Below are 17,295 nucleotides of genomic sequence, written 5' to 3'. Positions count from 1 at the left end.
AAATACAGGGGTAATTAATAAAATTCATGGTATAAAATCCAAGAAATATATTTATCATAGTATAAAATTTATCAAAATGGCCATACAACGGCCGTAAATACACATCAAAATGTAAGACTATTCAACAGTCTCCAATTAATACTTACAGCTAACGCCAAAACAATATTGGTAAAAATTTACTTTTTTTATCTAACATTGTGGCGTGAGAGAGTACAATATAAGGTTAAGATTAAATACATGTAAAAATAAATGTTTTATTGTTTATTATTTTTTTCTGAAGCGTGCTCCGCGGGTTGGTTAGAGCCGGTGGGGGCGACGGCGGGGTGCGGCACGGGGGAGGGGTGAGCGGGGGGAGCCGCGGGTTTGGGCTCGGCTGGGCTCTTCTCAGGAGTGGTTTGTTGTAGTTCCTTCTGCTGCTCCTGACTGGTGACCTTGGCGAGGTGAAGAGCGGCGAGGAGAGCGGCTACATACCGACGGAAGTCCAGTTCGATGCCTATAGAAAAGACAAGCATTTATAAGTCAATGTTGAAAAGTTTGTACAGTCAGTTTGTAAGGACTATCATTTGTAATATATATCACAAAATGACTAAATTTCACAACGTTAAATGGTTTTTCTAGTAAACATAGGAGCTAGCCACTTCAGTATTTTTTTCTATCTGCCACATCACTTCCACGTTGATTTTTGGGGCTCCAGGTTTTCTAATCATATTGAAAAGCTTAAATAAGTCTATTATATACCTTCGGTTCTGAGCTCATTGATCTTGTACGCGAGGTTGGCCCAAACCCTGCGAGCGGCCACGGCACTCAGTCTCCCCACAGTTTGTATCGTGTGCAACGTCGGGTCAGATTCCGCTGGTGTGATTTCCGCTGTGGACGAAGGAACAGGTCAGTTATTGTTTTTAAGAATAAGAGTTAAATACAAATAACAGACGACAAAACTTACTTCTTCATTTATATTAGTCAATGGCTATAAAAAAATAGTGTAAATAAACATGAAATTAATGGTGAAACATTTGGCTAGTGGAGTTGTTTTCTTTTTGTATATTAAACGTAAACAATAATAAAAACTTCTTCATAAGGATATAGTGTCTTTTGAAATTTGAAATTGTCACCAGTACACCTGCTACTCAATTTGTATGTAAGTACATAGAAAACTATGCCACCGTATTGTAGAAATATTGGTGGTATACTTTTGTATGTACACTGTACTTACTTCTAAATATGTCTCGTATCCTATTGAAACTTGTAAAACTCATAATACTCACAGCTTGGTTCAGGCTGTGGTCCAATAGCCGGTAAATAGTGGTCTAGCAACTGCATGGCGTAGGAGGCGCCACTGTCGACGCCGTGCATGGCTTTCTGGCCGTATGCCGTTGACAGGAGATCGTTTGCTTTGGCCCAGGACAGTTCCTTTAGGGAGTGGACTCGATGTTCAGCTGCAGCGCGGGCTGTGCATACCTTTAGATAATAAACGCATATTTAGAATGGCACTGAAATATTTGATATATGAAATTCTAGAGCTTAAATTCATGAGAGTTGAAAATTGTCGACTACGACGATCATTTAAGGAACAATTAGATAACAGTTTTCCTTAAAAAGGGGAATGAGCGAGTGAGTATGAAGAGAGCAATGTGCGTAGAGGATGCAAGTGCTTAGTCGGTGAAAATCCATCATGACTGTCTACATGTAACAGGAGTGATAAATTAAAAATGTAAGAAGTTAAATTCTGACGGTTAGTGAACTTTGTTTATTAACATGTCAATTACGTCAATGACTGCTGAATCCACTGTATGGCGTCATTATCGAAGGTAAACAAGTCTGCTACAATACCATAATATTTAGTGAAAGGCAGTTGTGAATATACAAATTCAATTTATTATGGGCGCCAAAAGGAAGTAGCACCTCAACCTTATCCATGATCTAGTGCCGTCACTGCTCTAATTTATACGAATGATGTTGACTCAAATCCTTCGGCAAATTATCAAAACAACAAGACTTACAACCAAAACTGAAAACAAACCGACGTTGATGCGTCATTTCAAAAGTGAAAATCGCTTATGGAAAGCTAAACATTTGCGTAACTCGTGCGTTATTCATACACATAATAAACAGCATATTTTTACATGACTGGCGGTAAGGTGTGACGAAATGTGTTTCCTTACTGATTGTACTTTAGACTCCGCGTAGCCCCGTTTATCCATACAAGTCTATTATGTAGTTAGAAGGAAGATTTCTCTTATATACCTGTTTATTTAAAACCGGTACAACATACGTTAGACCATGATGTTGTTTCGTGCAAATTCGTGGAATTAATTTTTAAATTTAAAAAAAAACCCACTGGCGTCGTTCGAATGTTAGGTAAGCAAATAATTGTAGTAAATAATCGAACATTTCAAATGTTTTGGTACCTATATCTATGTATATGTAGGTATTTACGTCTGTGGCTACTCGGTAACATAGGTCAAATAGTTACGTACTAAACAATAATTTTAATAATTCTCATTTGATATAAGTATATTTTAATTAAGTACCATAATTTTTTACTTTCATTTATCGGCTCTTATAAATTCCCTAATTATTTCATTAGATCCGGTTCATTGTTCAAGTTTTATCATCGCCGTCTGTAATCTTATCGAAGGCGACATCCTTCTTATTTCTTAAGTATTTCATTGTTTATTCCATGTATCTAAGTAATTGGATAAAATTATATTATAATCTGTAATAGAGCAATGATAGCCTTGTTTCCGTGTTACAGACCTTCGTTTCGATTACGAAAACGGATGTTATTCTAACTAGTTTTATTATGCAAGCATTAGACGTCTCAGTCTCAGTGCAATTGTAATTAAAACAAAGAAATGAAAATTAATTGGTTACTTTCTGGTCGAATTATTCAGATTTATTTTAGTTACAAAGTTCTTGAAGTAATGTTAACTGAATCACAATTTTCTTATAGAATACCTTGATCAAAGTGTCTCAAGAATTTTCCGTATATTAGCAATCTCAAACTTTTCCAAACAAACGAAAAAAATTTTAGTAGACACATATATTTTTTATTTAATTGTTTATCTAAAAAAACAAGTGGTCCACTACAAATATTTGTAAGCGTGTTATCATATGTCTTTTACACACATACAAAATGTACGTACCTATAAGTATATTAGGCACATGACGCAAACAAGTGACCTACAATTTGCTTCTAGTATGCACTATTCCATCCCCACTTCGTCCAGTAGGTCGTTGCACTGTCAATTAGTTGGCCTTGCGGTTCTTACAGCCAAAGAATGTTTCAACTAAATTGAGTATATTCTTCTCATGATTGTAACGCATATCATCTTTATCCCTAAAAAGAAAATTGTGAAAGTCTCTCTGTTTAATTCGCTTTCATGGCTATACCCTGAACTCCTAAGCTAAACGTCCCAAAGCGTAACTGGTATAAAATACTTAGCACAAGATCGATATTCATATCCGCATAAGTGTGTACAGAACTTACAACATCAAGGCTTTAACTCTCAAGGAGCAGACAGAGCTTTGAGTCACGCTGTAAGTCTATGATCCCGAATTCGATTCAGAAATGGAATATAGAATAAAGAATATGATAGATATTATTTTGTAGATACTTTATATATCTGCCGGTGTATCACCCGTCCAGAGTCCACTCGATATTGAATTGTTTATTACCTACATGAGTAACTACGTTTACTCATTAAACGTAAACTGTAGACCTTGGTTCACAGTTCAAAAGTCACATTCAGACCACGTCATTCATTCATCCACTCTTATGAAGAAAACTCAAGTATAATCCGTACCCAAGCAAGACTGGCAAAAATGCAACAACTAGGCGCTGCATTTTTTACTCCGCAAACGAGTCCACTCTATATTTAGACGATATTTTTATCTCGAGTCCCGTTCTTGTGGCACATTCCACCGAGCTCCGCTCCAATAAACAGGATGTCTATTATCTCCTAATATTGCGGGCCTGGTAACCCGCACGTAGCACGTTATACAATAACATTTATACGAGACTAGCTTTTGCCCGCAGCTTCGCCCGCGCTACAGGTTTTTAGAAAATTTAATGGGAACTTTAGTTTTTATCCTGTCCTTCTCCCAATCATTCGCGTATACCTATATCATTAATCATATAGGTATACGCGAAATTTAAGAGCGGTTCAGTAGAACTTGCGTGAAGAGATAACAAACAAACCAAAACTAAACTTACTTTCGCATTCACAATACTAGAGCCTGTCCTAGGTTGCACTCACGAAAAGCGAAAAATGCCGATAATTTTATTTCGTAAAATCATCTCTCAGTGCACCCCTCGACCACATAAGGCAAATCTACATAGCAAATTTTAATCTCTAGACCCAGCGGTTTGGGCGGTAGGTGAATATATATATAGAAACAATATTATTTATTGTGCTTCCAACACTGTCTCGTATTGAGACTGTGCCGTCATAACCTCTATAACAATGAACAATTGAATTGTTTTCAAATATTAACACACACGTTTATGAAATATTGTCTGACGATTTGAATTGCTAATAACGCGTCGGTAATTATCAGTTAAATCATGTAACTAATTTAACCTTACTTATATGACCTTGTTATAACAATTGCAACAATATAGAAAGCCTTCCTGTGCTAAGTTAATGTTGAATTCTATTTGATAACAAAATTACTTTCGTTACAAAATGAAAAAGAAAAAGGTATAATCTAAGCCTAAACACAAAAACTATTGGAAAGGCTATGTGAAGTTGATATAAAGGCAATTTTAATAACATTTTATCAGGGGAATAATTTATAATCGTTGCATTTTTTTACATAACATCTCGATCATCGTCACATCTTTAAATTCATTTAAGCATGTGACCACGTGACTTCGAGTCTTGTGACCACTGACCCTGTCCACCGCATAAGTGTGTGTGTGTGTGTGTATGTACTTCATAATCTGCACTAAAAACGTTATCTTAATCTAGCCTGAAATCATGTGATTATGATAGCTGCTGCAGGAATTTTGATGCCTTTAACATAAGTGTCAATAATTCCTTATCTAAATTAATTTGTTTACCTCCAATTATCTGTGATAATCGTCTGATACGCAAGTGAAGAGGGATAGGCAGAGACTACATCTTTCCACTTGCCGTGATCTCTACATACTTCTTTCTCTTCATTCCACAAGGTGATCACTATGATGATATAAGGCTCTTCTGCCTCTTCACCTAAACTGGGCCTTTCACACACAAGACTTTCACTTCTCCAAAGCGTTTAAAGCAGCTATCTTTGCGTCTCCAGCGGCTAAGGGTGTGGTCAAATAAGAAGCTTAGTTCTGAATCAATTAACTTACCTTCGTTACATGAGGCGTTAATCTCGACATGACTGCCTGTTTGGTGGTCTCTATAATGACTTTAGGTTCTTCTGTCACGAGGGGCACCCTCTTCTCCAAAGCGTCTATGGCAGCTGCGATCCTCGCGTCTCCGGCGGCTAAGGGTGTGGCCACATAGGGGGCGGCTGTGGTGGCGGCGAGGGTCACGCTGGCTTCAGCTGTGGATAGCGCCCAGTCGAGGATGGAGTGTACACCTGTGAGAAATAAGTTCGTTAACCTAAAGTTTTAATATTAGGTTGGCTGGAAGAGATCCCAATAACATAACATCTAATCATGTCTATATCCCTTGCGGGGAAGACAGAGCCAACAGTCTTGAAAATACTGATAGACCATGTTCAGCTGTTTGAATTAAAGATAGAATTGAGATTCAAATAGTGACAGGTTGCTAGCCCATTGCTTAAAAGAAGAATCCCAAGTATATAAGCTTATCCCTAAGTTGTCTTTTACCACATCCATGGGAAAGTGCGAAAAAGAAAGAATGGAGTTGTCCTATTTTTTTTCTATTGGTGCAGGGAACCACACGGCTACAGCAGGAGCCACACAGAGATCTCACAAAGGGATGAGTCTGCCTTTGTACTGATTTTACTACTCCTTTAATTAATAGTAAAGCATTTATTTACTTATTTAATGTATGAATGATGAAGCAAATAGGATAGATATACCCATAAGCTTTTTATTTTGTTTTATTATCCAGTAGAAATGTTATGAAGAAAGTCTTACTGGAAATATGTTTTATTCTCATTTGACTGTAATCTAATAAGAATCTATTTTAAAGTTCTTGTACTTTTGTTGTTTTATACCTAGATCAAATTAAGGAATTCTTTTTTACATGCATAAAATTAACTGACAAAATACTTTCAAAATTATCCAAAATGCTTATACATACACATACAGTAATGTTACAATTTATAGTTATAAAGTAGATGAACTTACCCTTGACTTTTGTATAGATGGCTCCAAACTGGCCCACAGCTGCTCCCACTGTGGGGAGTGCCATGGCTTTCTGCACCGACTGTAGCTGGGGCATCGCTGACGGGGATGAGCTCACTTCTGTTGCCATCTGTGATCAATTTATGAATTCTTTATGGTTATAGGGTTAAAAGAAAAAACATGCTGGTCTCTGGAAAATCCTGCAAATTTAGTGGTTTCAAAAAGTTTTCTGTTTCTAAAGTAAGGACTGTAATTCTAAAGAGGCCAAGTCTTTGAGAAAGTTAATTTTGATAGTCCAAAAACTTTGACAAAAAGTTAAGCTCACTTTCATTTGGATAGTAGTAGGTACTGTTGGTACTCTATAACTTTCCAACATAATCAGTTAAAAAATCTTTGTTCCATTAAATGATATTTACTGTCAATTTTATAACACTTATTGGATGAAATAAATCTGAATATAACAGAAATTATACTGGCACACAAACACTGCTTAGTGAAAAATTTAATTTCTAAACATCCACTACAAAAACTAAGCAATTACAACTGCAGTTATTTGAACCAAGTACAATCAGAAACTTTAACAAAAACAAACTTACAATGAAAGAATATTTGAAAGACAAAATGCTGATTGTACAACCTGCGCGAGTCATGACTGTTGTTAACAAATCTAAAAACGGAAACTTACCTCTGACGAAGTTGAAAAACAAAATACTTTCAAATAGAATGGAAGATGCTTGTTTTATCCTTGATCGCTGGTCGCAAGTAGGTAGATATCAAATTACTAGCACTCACAAATAATGTAAAACACTTTAACTCTTTCGACTCGACTGGTTAAACTGGCCAGTTGCTGCGAACACTTGATAATATATTGCAACAAGCCGGTGATCTTTGATCAGCCTTCTGAGTCACCGTCAGCGCGATAATTTAAATGTAAAAAAAAAGTTTTACTTTCGCATCCTGAATCAAAACAAAAAGAGGATTTCTGAACTGTTGACATTTGACATATGCTGCAATGTTGCATGATTTTAGCTAATTTTACCCAAAACAAGATAATTTTTGTTTGGTACATACCTAAAATAGTATTTAAGAAATTTGAACTATAATTTGAATTAACTAAATATTGCATATCAGATTTAACTTTGACAAGTTTAGTTTTGTTGCTTCTAAACCACCTATGGTCTTAGTTGTTGTGTACATGTCACTTTGTATTTATGTGCTATGCATTGTCTCTTTTGGAATTAAAAACAAATTATTGAGGTCGCTGGATTTTTGGTTTAAAGCGAAGATTAGAAATTGCCGAAAGGATTATGTGGAAGAATAGCGAGAGGCGAGAATCTGAAAAGCAGAACACGTACCTTAAATTATTGTTTGTTAACTTTTAAGGCCCTGGCCAGGGTTCTTCTTGCTTTAGGGTTAAAACACACACTTTTACTATTTTTATAAATTGTGCGCGGAGCGTCTATATTTTTTCTTTTAATCTCTGGTTTTGAATTTGAAGTGTTCTATGGCTCCATTCGTAAGTCGTCGGGCGTTTTCGACCTCCAAAGCAACCACACATGCTGTCACTATTGTATTGCGAGTGTAGTTGAAAGTGGTGCTACAATATTATTATGACACAAGATAAAATCACAGTAATGGTGTACTGCCTCAGCAGTAACGACTTTTACATACTTTTTCGTTAAATACACATTTTATGGCAACACAGATCGAATTTCAGTTCAGAAATTCAATTCAATCTAAAAAATCTAAGTTCTAAATTATTCTTTCATTAGTGAAGAATTAGTTTCTACTAGTTGATGCCCGCGGTTTTGTTCTCCGTAAAAGTCACTAAAAAAGCTGACCCCTTCTATTGCCCCTTAGAGGAAGAATTTTTGTAAACCAGTTTTTAAGTTAAACTAGCGTAATATATCTGAGAAAACCGCTTTCAAATCGGAGCAATAATTCATCTCTTTCCTATGTACTTCGGTGACTAAAGGAATAAGCTATTAGCAATAATTTAGTTAAAGGTATGGTACCACACTAAATAACCTAGGATTTAACTAAATTACAGGTTGCTGCCACATTCACCTACCTAGTCTCTCAGAAAAACTGCAGACACACAGTCATGGTGAAACTATTATGGGTTCCTTGTTTAAATACTAGAGAACCCTGAAAAGAAGATTCTGTCTGTATTTGAAGAAATTCTTATCCACTTAATTTTGTTGTAGGTTCTCTTTTTTTAGGTAAGTACCTAGGTTCCAGTAATATTTTTTTGTACCCGATTAACTCGAAAAGTTTAGATATACACCTACTTAGGTAGTTTCTTTGCCTAGTGATTTAATATTAAGTATATTATAGAACTAAATAGGTACATAATATATTTGGACTTCACAATTAAAATATAAATTAGTTAGGTACAATTTTCTTTCATCTCTCTCACAATGTTGTGTGTTGTGAATCATTTGGTTGGCCGCCAAGGTGGCAGGCCAATAGCGAACATCGATCGCATAATTTGTGGAACGAGGCCAACATACTCATAAACAAACATTGGATAGACGGGGACATCTGATTGGCTGACGAACTCAGTACCGCTCCGCCTCATAGAGTGACCGGACGTCAAGATTGCTTACAATTTAGTGCCGACAGAAATAGAATTCTCACAATGTCTTGGACAAATGATGTTGTTCTAGAGTTTTTGGAACTGTATCGAAGAGAACAGCATCTATGGGATCCAAAACATCCGCATCACCGTAATAGAGGTGAAGTTAATAACGCCTGGGTGAGAATACAATCGTCGCTAAGTATAAATTGCGCGATCACCGACCTTAAAAAGAAAAAGGAATCACTGATGACTTCGTTTAGAATGCATTTTAATAAAAAGAAGAAATGCCAGGAGGCTTATCATACGACGTGGTTCGCATATCCTCTAATGGAAAGTTTTTTGAGCGGGAAATATGAATGTGATAGCACGAATCAAATGGAACACGAGGTAAGCTCACTCAACAAACTTAAAAAAAATGTAATTAGGTAATTCGGAAGATAGATTCTAAATTGTTGATTGTTTACAAACATTAGGCAGCATATTTGGTCAAATGTTGCGCCAATCGCGCATGTGTCGAAAATATTGGGAGTTGGTTTACTTTTATTGGTCAAATACTCGGAACTACCGATTCTGTTCTGTGCGCTATGGCGCAAACTCGGAAGTTGGAATTGTATTTATGTGATAAATATGAATAAATATTATTATTAGAGATAGCGAGGTATATGTAGGTATATCAAAGTCAAAGTTTTAATCCTGTATTTTGGGATAAGCAAATGAAGTAGGTACCTATGTACCTACCGGAAATGAATGTTTCATAACATTTGCCGACTATCTACTTTGACTATCTATGATCAATTGTTCGTTAAGTAGGTATGTACTTATTTAAAATAGGTGATTACCTATTAACAGGATACTTTATGTAGGTACTATGAATTATTATTTTTTTAAATCGAAATAATAAAGAAACAGAATTATGTAAGCAAATACTTAAGTACCTACATATTACGGAAACTTTTCGTTTTCACTGACAGAATCAGGATAAACCAAGCCACTTTATATGTGTTTGTGTTATAACAACACCTAGGTAGGTATATCACAAACAAATGCACACAATATTCACATTATTTATTTTCTTTCCAGTTCTTCAACAACGTTGAGGTGTTTTCACATCCAACACCACCCTTACCAGACAACACCACCCAAGCCATGGGCTTAGTAGATAGAAACATGGGTCGTCCCACCAAGCCAGTCTCGTCTATTACTAAAAGCACCATGTCTTATGCGAAAAAGGTTGATAATCCAGTGGCCACGTTTAATACTGGGGAGAAAAGGGATATGGACGAGTATGACTTGTACGGTCAGCTTTTAGCTAAGAAGTTGAGGAAACTAGACGAGCATCAGCGTGACGTAGCAATGCATGAGATAGACAATATCATGTTTCGCGCCAAAATGCAGAGTAGCAACACGCAGAGAAGTTATTCCTCGTCGCCGTCGCCCGTGCCGAGGAAAGTGAGGTCACCTATATTCATAGTAGCCCAACAGACACATCAGCAGTACGAAGATGAAAACACCCCGTTTCAGGAGCACATGCAACCACAGCCACCGTCTTAGATAATGGTGTTTTTGTATTGGGCTATCAGAATATTCACAAATTGCGTTCCGTGTATTTTACCGCGGAATGCAAAAATTGGACGTATAATATTTTGCTGAGCTACTGACAGCGCGATTCGCGTCGATAGGGTTGTTCAAACACTTGATGCGATTGAATATATTATACGATTAGGTACTTGCTTTAAAAATGTAGGTATTTAACAAACTTCGCGCTGAGGTTTGTTCCAGGAAAATGTGTGAGGCGAGTTTTCCCCAAAAGTGATATGTTTAGCTATAACCATTGAATGGAAATTTAAACTGTGATTTAAATATTAGCCGGAACGGACTCCATTCTAACTATCCCGAGCACATGACTATGATTTCATTAGCACTACAGAATCCGATTTTTTCTGAGAAATATTTGCGTTTCCCTCGCTTCTTTTCTTTCTTGTTTTCAACACACCCTGAATAACTGAATGGTGATTTTGTGAAAATTAAACAAAAAATTAGTCATTATTTATGGTTTTATTTTCTTAAATTTTATGGAGTGTCTCCTTTAACCGGTCAAAGTGAAGAGAAGGTGAGAACAAAACCTAGAGCACGTATGAATGGGAGAGTTTCATGCCATTTAGCACTTGCTTAGTAATACCCAAGTTAACCTAGTATGACACCCCTCTTTTCGCGTTGGTGGTTTAAAATATCGGAACTGATTGCCGATAAAGATATAACAATAGGATGCGGATACGTTTTATCTTCCCACACACTAATTATCAATATTTCATAAAAATTGACATATGGGGTGATGTATGACGTACCTAATCAAACTACGAGTAGATAGGATCAAAGTCGCGTAATGTTTGTTAGGTCGTACTGGCGCCGACATCGATGTACTTAATTATTTGAATAGCAGTAGTAAAATTTCCTCTGTCACTGTCATTACTTTCAATAAAGATCACTCAGGTGACCAAATTGGAATAAACCAACACATTAAAATATTATAAGGACCTATTATAAGGAGCTCGCCGCCCAAGTTTTACCATTAGGTATCATCCAACGGCGTTTGTATCTGATGTTGTATACTTCCGCGGGAGGAGCCCGGGGTCTGCCGCCAAGTCACTACTAATTATTATAAATCCAAAAAAATCTCTGTCTGTCTGTTACGCATTCACACCGAAACCACTGAAGCGGTTTAGATGAAATTTGGTACAGAGATAGAGTTGACCCTGAGGAAGAACCTATAAGTATCTAAGATAGTTTTTATTGCGAAAAAAGAGAAGAAAAAGGGGAGAAGACCACGTGGGCAAAGTTGCAGCCATAAGCTAATTATCGATATAATAAGTATTACTCACTATCATAACTTTTACCCCGTAGTATGTACGTTATTTAGAAAAAAAAATAGATTTAGTCTTATATTATTCCGAATTCTGTGACTAATAGCCACAGCATACGACTTCAGAGGATTCCATGACATCAGGTCTCAAAGTACACTGCAGCGGCCGGCGCGACGTCTGAGCTCTGTGATGGCATGTAATTTCATGTCATTGCATCACAATATCATCACGAAATCATGAGTCAAGGTAAGTACCTAAAGTAGGAAGTTACAATGACCTTTAGATTAATCAATACTGGCTTTATCTACACTTGTTTATGTACATGTGGGTTCAAATCCTATTGGAGCACGTGGACCGTATTATGGTACCACAAAATTGTAGATACAGTAGAAACTCAATTAACCGGACTAATTGTTGTTGAAAGGCATTCGGATAATCGAAAATCCCGATAATCGAAAGTATGAAAAATATCGGGTAATCGGGTTTTGAGCATATTATGTAAGTACATATTGTTATACGTTTAATAAAAACAACTAGTTAAGTAATACATATCAACGAAAATCAATGTTTAATAAGAAATTATTAAGAGGTACGTAGGTACGTACGAATAATTTGCTTACAATATGTATTTGGTAATTTGCATTTGGTAATCATGAAATAAAATATGTAATAAGTTTAATTTGGTTTGAAATATTTGGTAATTGTCATTTGACGTAAGCCACTTTTTCCCTTCATTGCTGCTATGTCACGAATTCGTTTCAGCTGTAGTAAACTCACAGTATCACTCTCTGTTTGTTTTTCAAACCACTTGAGAGATGTTTCCAGGGCATGCAGTGCTTCATCATGAGATGGTGCTGTATCATTTCCCCCTTCTTGATTATCTTCTGTTCCATCTTCTTGCATATCCTGCTGTTCATCTCTCTGCAATATGTTTGCTACGATTTCGTCATCCGACATAATATGAAAGCCTTGATCATTACTGTCACAAGTGACCCACTCTTTCATATCATTATCATCACAATCCTGGAATATTTGTATCATTGACAATAGCTCGTCAATATCCTCCAAAATAGAATCATCCGTATTAGTTATTGAATTTTCATTCTGCCGATTAAGTACTTTGTTCCAAGCCTTGGTCAGAGTCTTCCTTTCAATCAAATCCCATGCATCTGCAATCATGTAACAACACTCCTTTAAATTAATTTCTTTAAAAAATGATAAAACTACTTCTACATTGTCTTTATCAACAGATAGCAATCTTCGTAAAAGTTGTTTTCTATAAAGTAGTTTCAATGTTTCAATAACACTTTGGTCCATTGGCTGAAGCAAGGATGTCACATTAGGAGGCATAAATTTTACGTTAAACTTGCCATTTTCTCTTTCTAACACCTCAGCCGAAGGATGGGTTGGCGCATTATCCAATAAAAGTAGTACATTTCCTTCTTTACCAATTTCGTTTTGTCTTTTTTTTACTTCAGGGACAAAAGTGTTGTCATACCAGTCAATGAATATTTCAGAGTTCATCCATGGGCTTTTTTGATTTTTGTAAATTAAGGGCACCCTGATATTTTTAAAACATCTGGAATCTTTTGATTTTCCGATGAGAAGCAAAGGTATTTTATGGGTCCCGGTAACGTTAGCGCAAACTAATATTGTTACTCGCTCTTTGTTAGTTTTATATCCTGGAGCTGAATTCTGTCGCCTAGTAGCTAAAGATTTTGAAGGCAATGACTTCCAGTTTAATCCGGTTTCATCAGCATTATAAACAAAATCTAAGTCATAGTTATTTTCGTCCAAATTCTTCTTGAAATCATCTTTAAAAGAGTTTGCTGCATCTACATTCGCTGACATTTTTTCACCTTGTATTTCCAATTCTCGAATTCCGTGACGAGATTTAAATCTGTATAACCATCCGTTACTTGCCACAAAAAATTCATCGCCCCCTATTTTTTTATTTAACTGTAATGCTTTTTTACACAGCAAAGGACCAGATATCGGTTGCCCAGTTGATCGTTTTTGTAAAAACCAGCAATACAAAGCGTCTTCTAAAAGTTCATTTTTCGGTTTCTTCATCATTTTCCGATGTTTACTCCCGTTTTCACAATCTAATTTGCAGGTGTACAACAAAATTGAATCGGTATTCTTCTTAATATCACTTATCGTGGATGTACCTACACCATACTTATCAGCTAACTTACGACCTGTTTCTCCTTTTTTTAATGAATCAATAATATTCAATTTTTCTTTAAGCGATAACACCACTCTCTTACGCTTTGACATTTTTAAATATGTATCTAGTCGTGACACGCACGTCAGGACAGAGTAGCAATTGCTAACTAACTAAAACAATAACGAAACGCGTGAGGCAGCGATCGCGGGAGGGGTGATGCCAGTTCCGAGTTTCCGACAGGTTCATGCTTGCATAAATACGACTTGTAGATAGGTACATTTAATGCGGTTTGTCTGTCCGGATAATCGCGAATCCGTATAACTGAGGGCCGGATAATCGCGAATCCGTATAATTGAGGGCCGGATAATCGAGTTTCTACTGTACCTACACTATATAAAATTACGCCTTTTTTTCCAGAGGTGCAGGCAGAGACTGTAGTCACTCACTGAGAAATGAATGTGGATGAAGTGCAGCTCGGCGGTTTCGGTTTCTTGACTTGACCTACATATGTATTAACTCTCCGGGAAAGAGACGTAGGTAATGGAAATATGTTTATGCGGCAAATAAAATAGGGATTACTTAATGCCTATATATTTTTTGTATTTTGTAATCTTGCAGTAAAGTTAGAAATAAGTACCGCCGTTTACAGAGTGTCAGTGCAGAAGAAGCGGTAACAAACTGTACTGCAATATTTTCTTTAACTTTACTTAGTCTAACTTAGAATTAGAATAGAAATGTAAACGAGAGAATTCATTGTTTGATGAATTGATTTACTTAAATGAAATTTAAAATTCAATTAATTCAATTTTTTATTGAAATAATAAAATATTATAATTTTAAATGGAATGTCAAATTTAAATGAATTGATGTACTTACAGAGTGTACCGAATTTGGATTTGAACCTTTTGTTATTCAGGTCGTCATCAAGTCCTTCACTAAGCTTTCTCACAAAGTAAATTCTTTACATAATTACTCTTTGAATTTTTGGTCAAGTAAGTAGATACCGATTCCAGCAACCTAGTATAAAATCCTTAAAAATCGTAAATATTTCTTACGAATGATTTAGTGACTCTGCTAAGCATATGGCATACTGCATGCATGTCGAATTTATGTTTATTACCTAAATTTCTATCAGTTGTTCTTTTTAGAGAGTGGTTAGTAGTAGGGATAGGTTTAAACTCTTTTTTTAAATTCGGCGCTGAAAAACGGAAAGTTTCGTTCTTTATATCATCATATTGACAGTGACATAGTGACATTTTGAAATACTAAGTTACCTATGTCAGCTACTTTACAGCTGAGAATGTCAATGTCAACAAAAAATCATAAACAAAGGAGCAGTTCATGATTTGTTTTGATTGATAATAAATAAATTGTTGGTTTATTTCACAATATTAAAGCAAATTTATATTTTTTGTTTGGTCTTTATCTACGTCTGATTAATATTTCACAATGGCTACAATGGTGAAGGAGAAGAAACGGGAGGTATTTGTTGAAAACTTGCACTTGTTTGTTGCTTGCATTAGTACTTTGTTGCGTAGTTGATTGCTAAAAATTATGCTTATTTCCAGAAAAAGAAAGTCAAAGAGAAACACGTACCTAATAATGTAGTAGCAGCATCGGAACCATTGATATCTGCCAGCATACAACATGTACAAAATGATGTTGAGTATACCACCGAAACAGTTGCATCTTTTGTTGAAAATGTTGATATAACATCTGTCGATATCGACGTAGACCCTAGTATATGTCATGAACAAATTACGAACGTTATATCCAATGATCTTCCACAAGGTATTGAACAAACTGTGTCATATAGTCTAAATTTAGAATTTTCTCATGCAAACACTTCCTTTAGAGTATTAGAAGATAAGCAGTTGATTAGCCATAAGCATAATGAGACTGACATATCAAAGCCATTGAGGGATGAGTACCCAGGTGGCACTTATGAAGACTTAAATTTGAAGATGCAAAGAATGCAAATTCCAGTTGTCCCGTTGAATGTTGAACAAGAAGTCTCCTTGGAGGCACCTGGTGAATATATCAAAGACACCAATATAACATTAGAAGAGCAAAAAGTAGATGTCTCTCAAGATAAAGTGTTACCTTCTGCTCCAGTCTTTGAGGAAATGTCACAACCAGAAAAAACATGTCAGGAAATCAAAATTGATAAAGAGGTTGTAGCTAAAGCTAAATGTATGAGTTTGGAGGAGGCTGTGTGGCTGTTTGGTGGAGAGGCAATTGCGGAGGTTAGGGTGATGAGTGAGCGGGAAGAGGCTATAGTGGAAGTTGGGCCGGTGAGTGGACCTGACCATCCCTTGGTGGACTTGTTGTCAACATTAAGGTGATTACATGCTTGATATGTTTGTAATATATAAGGTGTTATGAACTGTAATTTATTTAAGGCAGGCATTATATACCCATCAGTATTTAATTATTTCCTTGTAAAATGTAAAGAATTTCAGTTAGTAAAGCATAAAAACTAATTCCTTCTTTTACATTTGCGGTTTATGTATTGAATTCTGTATTTTGACATTTAAAAATATTATAATTCAGTGACATTCACAGGAAATCCATTCTTAAAAAAAAATAAAAATACACTTGAATGATTTATTTTATTTTTTAAAAACCAGGAGCTCTCTAATATGTTTGGAAAGGGAGAAATCACAGTTATTGAAGAGTTTCTACGAAGAAGAGAAATGCAGATGTAGACTGTGGACAGTGGAGAAACGGACCTTATATCTCACTGACACGTGTCAATGCGGTGCTTCAGTACAGTTCCTGGGGAAGTATGATCATGCGGAGTTCCAATTGGAGAGGCTGCCGGCTGCTAGGATGAGGTTGACAGCTCTCTTAAGAGATGTGCAAGAGAGTTATTGTCATCATCAACACTCAGCTTTGGTAGCTTTTTATCAGGTATAATATTGTCACTTGTATTGTAGTAATAGCATATCAATTGTGTGCACATACATACATATAATTATGTCTATATCCCTTGCGGGGTAGACAGAGCCAACAGTCTCGTAAAGACTGATAGGCCACATTCAGCTGTTAGGCTTATTGATATAATTGAGATTTAAATAGTGACAGGTTGCTAGCTTAAAAAAAAAGAATCTCAAGTTTATAAGCACTAATTGTGTGCACAACTGTTAAATTAAAAACTCATAGACCACACAAAGCTAATGTTAAGTGACACCTTCGTTACTATAAAGATTTGGGAAGTTTTATTAATCCTATTGTATCTGCTATAAACAATCTAAGGGTAATAATAAACTGACCAGTGTTCAATGTTCAGAATGAACATGTCCTAAGAATTATGGAGGACACTTGTTACAGGTTCCCAAAATATTATGAGTTGCATACACTATTAGGTTAA

The 17,295-nt window shown here is 36.0% G+C and overlaps 3 protein-coding genes across 3 annotated transcripts in view; 2 read left to right on the top strand and 1 right to left on the bottom strand.

Annotated features, from left to right (window-relative positions):
• Positions 1–32: 32 nt before the first annotated feature.
• On the bottom strand, positions 33–7,171 carry LOC106136805 (lipid storage droplets surface-binding protein 2). The gene is made up of 6 exons (XM_013337456.2): positions 6,996–7,171; positions 6,314–6,440; positions 5,342–5,574; positions 1,266–1,458; positions 739–867; positions 33–493 (listed from the first exon to the last, which is right to left on the bottom strand). Exons 2-6 carry the CDS (start codon positions 6,438–6,440, stop codon positions 255–257), a joined length of 921 nt encoding a protein of 306 aa, XP_013192910.1. The 5' UTR covers positions 6,996–7,171; the 3' UTR covers positions 33–254.
• A 1,647-nt stretch (positions 7,172–8,818) lies between these two features.
• Positions 8,819–10,897, top strand: LOC106136779 (uncharacterized). Its single transcript, XM_013337423.2, has 2 exons — positions 8,819–9,278; positions 9,972–10,897. Exons 1-2 carry the CDS (start codon positions 8,952–8,954, stop codon positions 10,440–10,442), a joined length of 798 nt encoding a protein of 265 aa, XP_013192877.1. The 5' UTR covers positions 8,819–8,951; the 3' UTR covers positions 10,443–10,897.
• Positions 10,898–15,199: 4,302 nt separating this feature from the next.
• The window catches only part of LOC106136756 (uncharacterized), a 32,570-nt gene continuing 30,474 nt past the window's right edge, over positions 15,200–17,295 (top strand). The window contains exons 1-3 of the mRNA XM_060946218.1: positions 15,200–15,404; positions 15,491–16,263; positions 16,553–16,835. Of these exons, the coding sequence (XP_060802201.1) occupies positions 15,372–15,404; positions 15,491–16,263; positions 16,553–16,835 (1,089 nt within the window). The 5' untranslated portion in view covers positions 15,200–15,371. The remainder of the gene's footprint in view (positions 15,405–15,490; positions 16,264–16,552; positions 16,836–17,295) is intronic.

Source organism: Amyelois transitella, chromosome 10 (genome assembly GCF_032362555.1).
Source record: "Amyelois transitella isolate CPQ chromosome 10, ilAmyTran1.1, whole genome shotgun sequence".
Classification (NCBI taxonomy): domain Eukaryota; kingdom Metazoa; phylum Arthropoda; class Insecta; order Lepidoptera; family Pyralidae; genus Amyelois; species Amyelois transitella.
The sequence above is the reverse complement of the archived record's forward strand: the minus strand, read 5'-3'. Positions and strand labels throughout refer to the sequence as shown.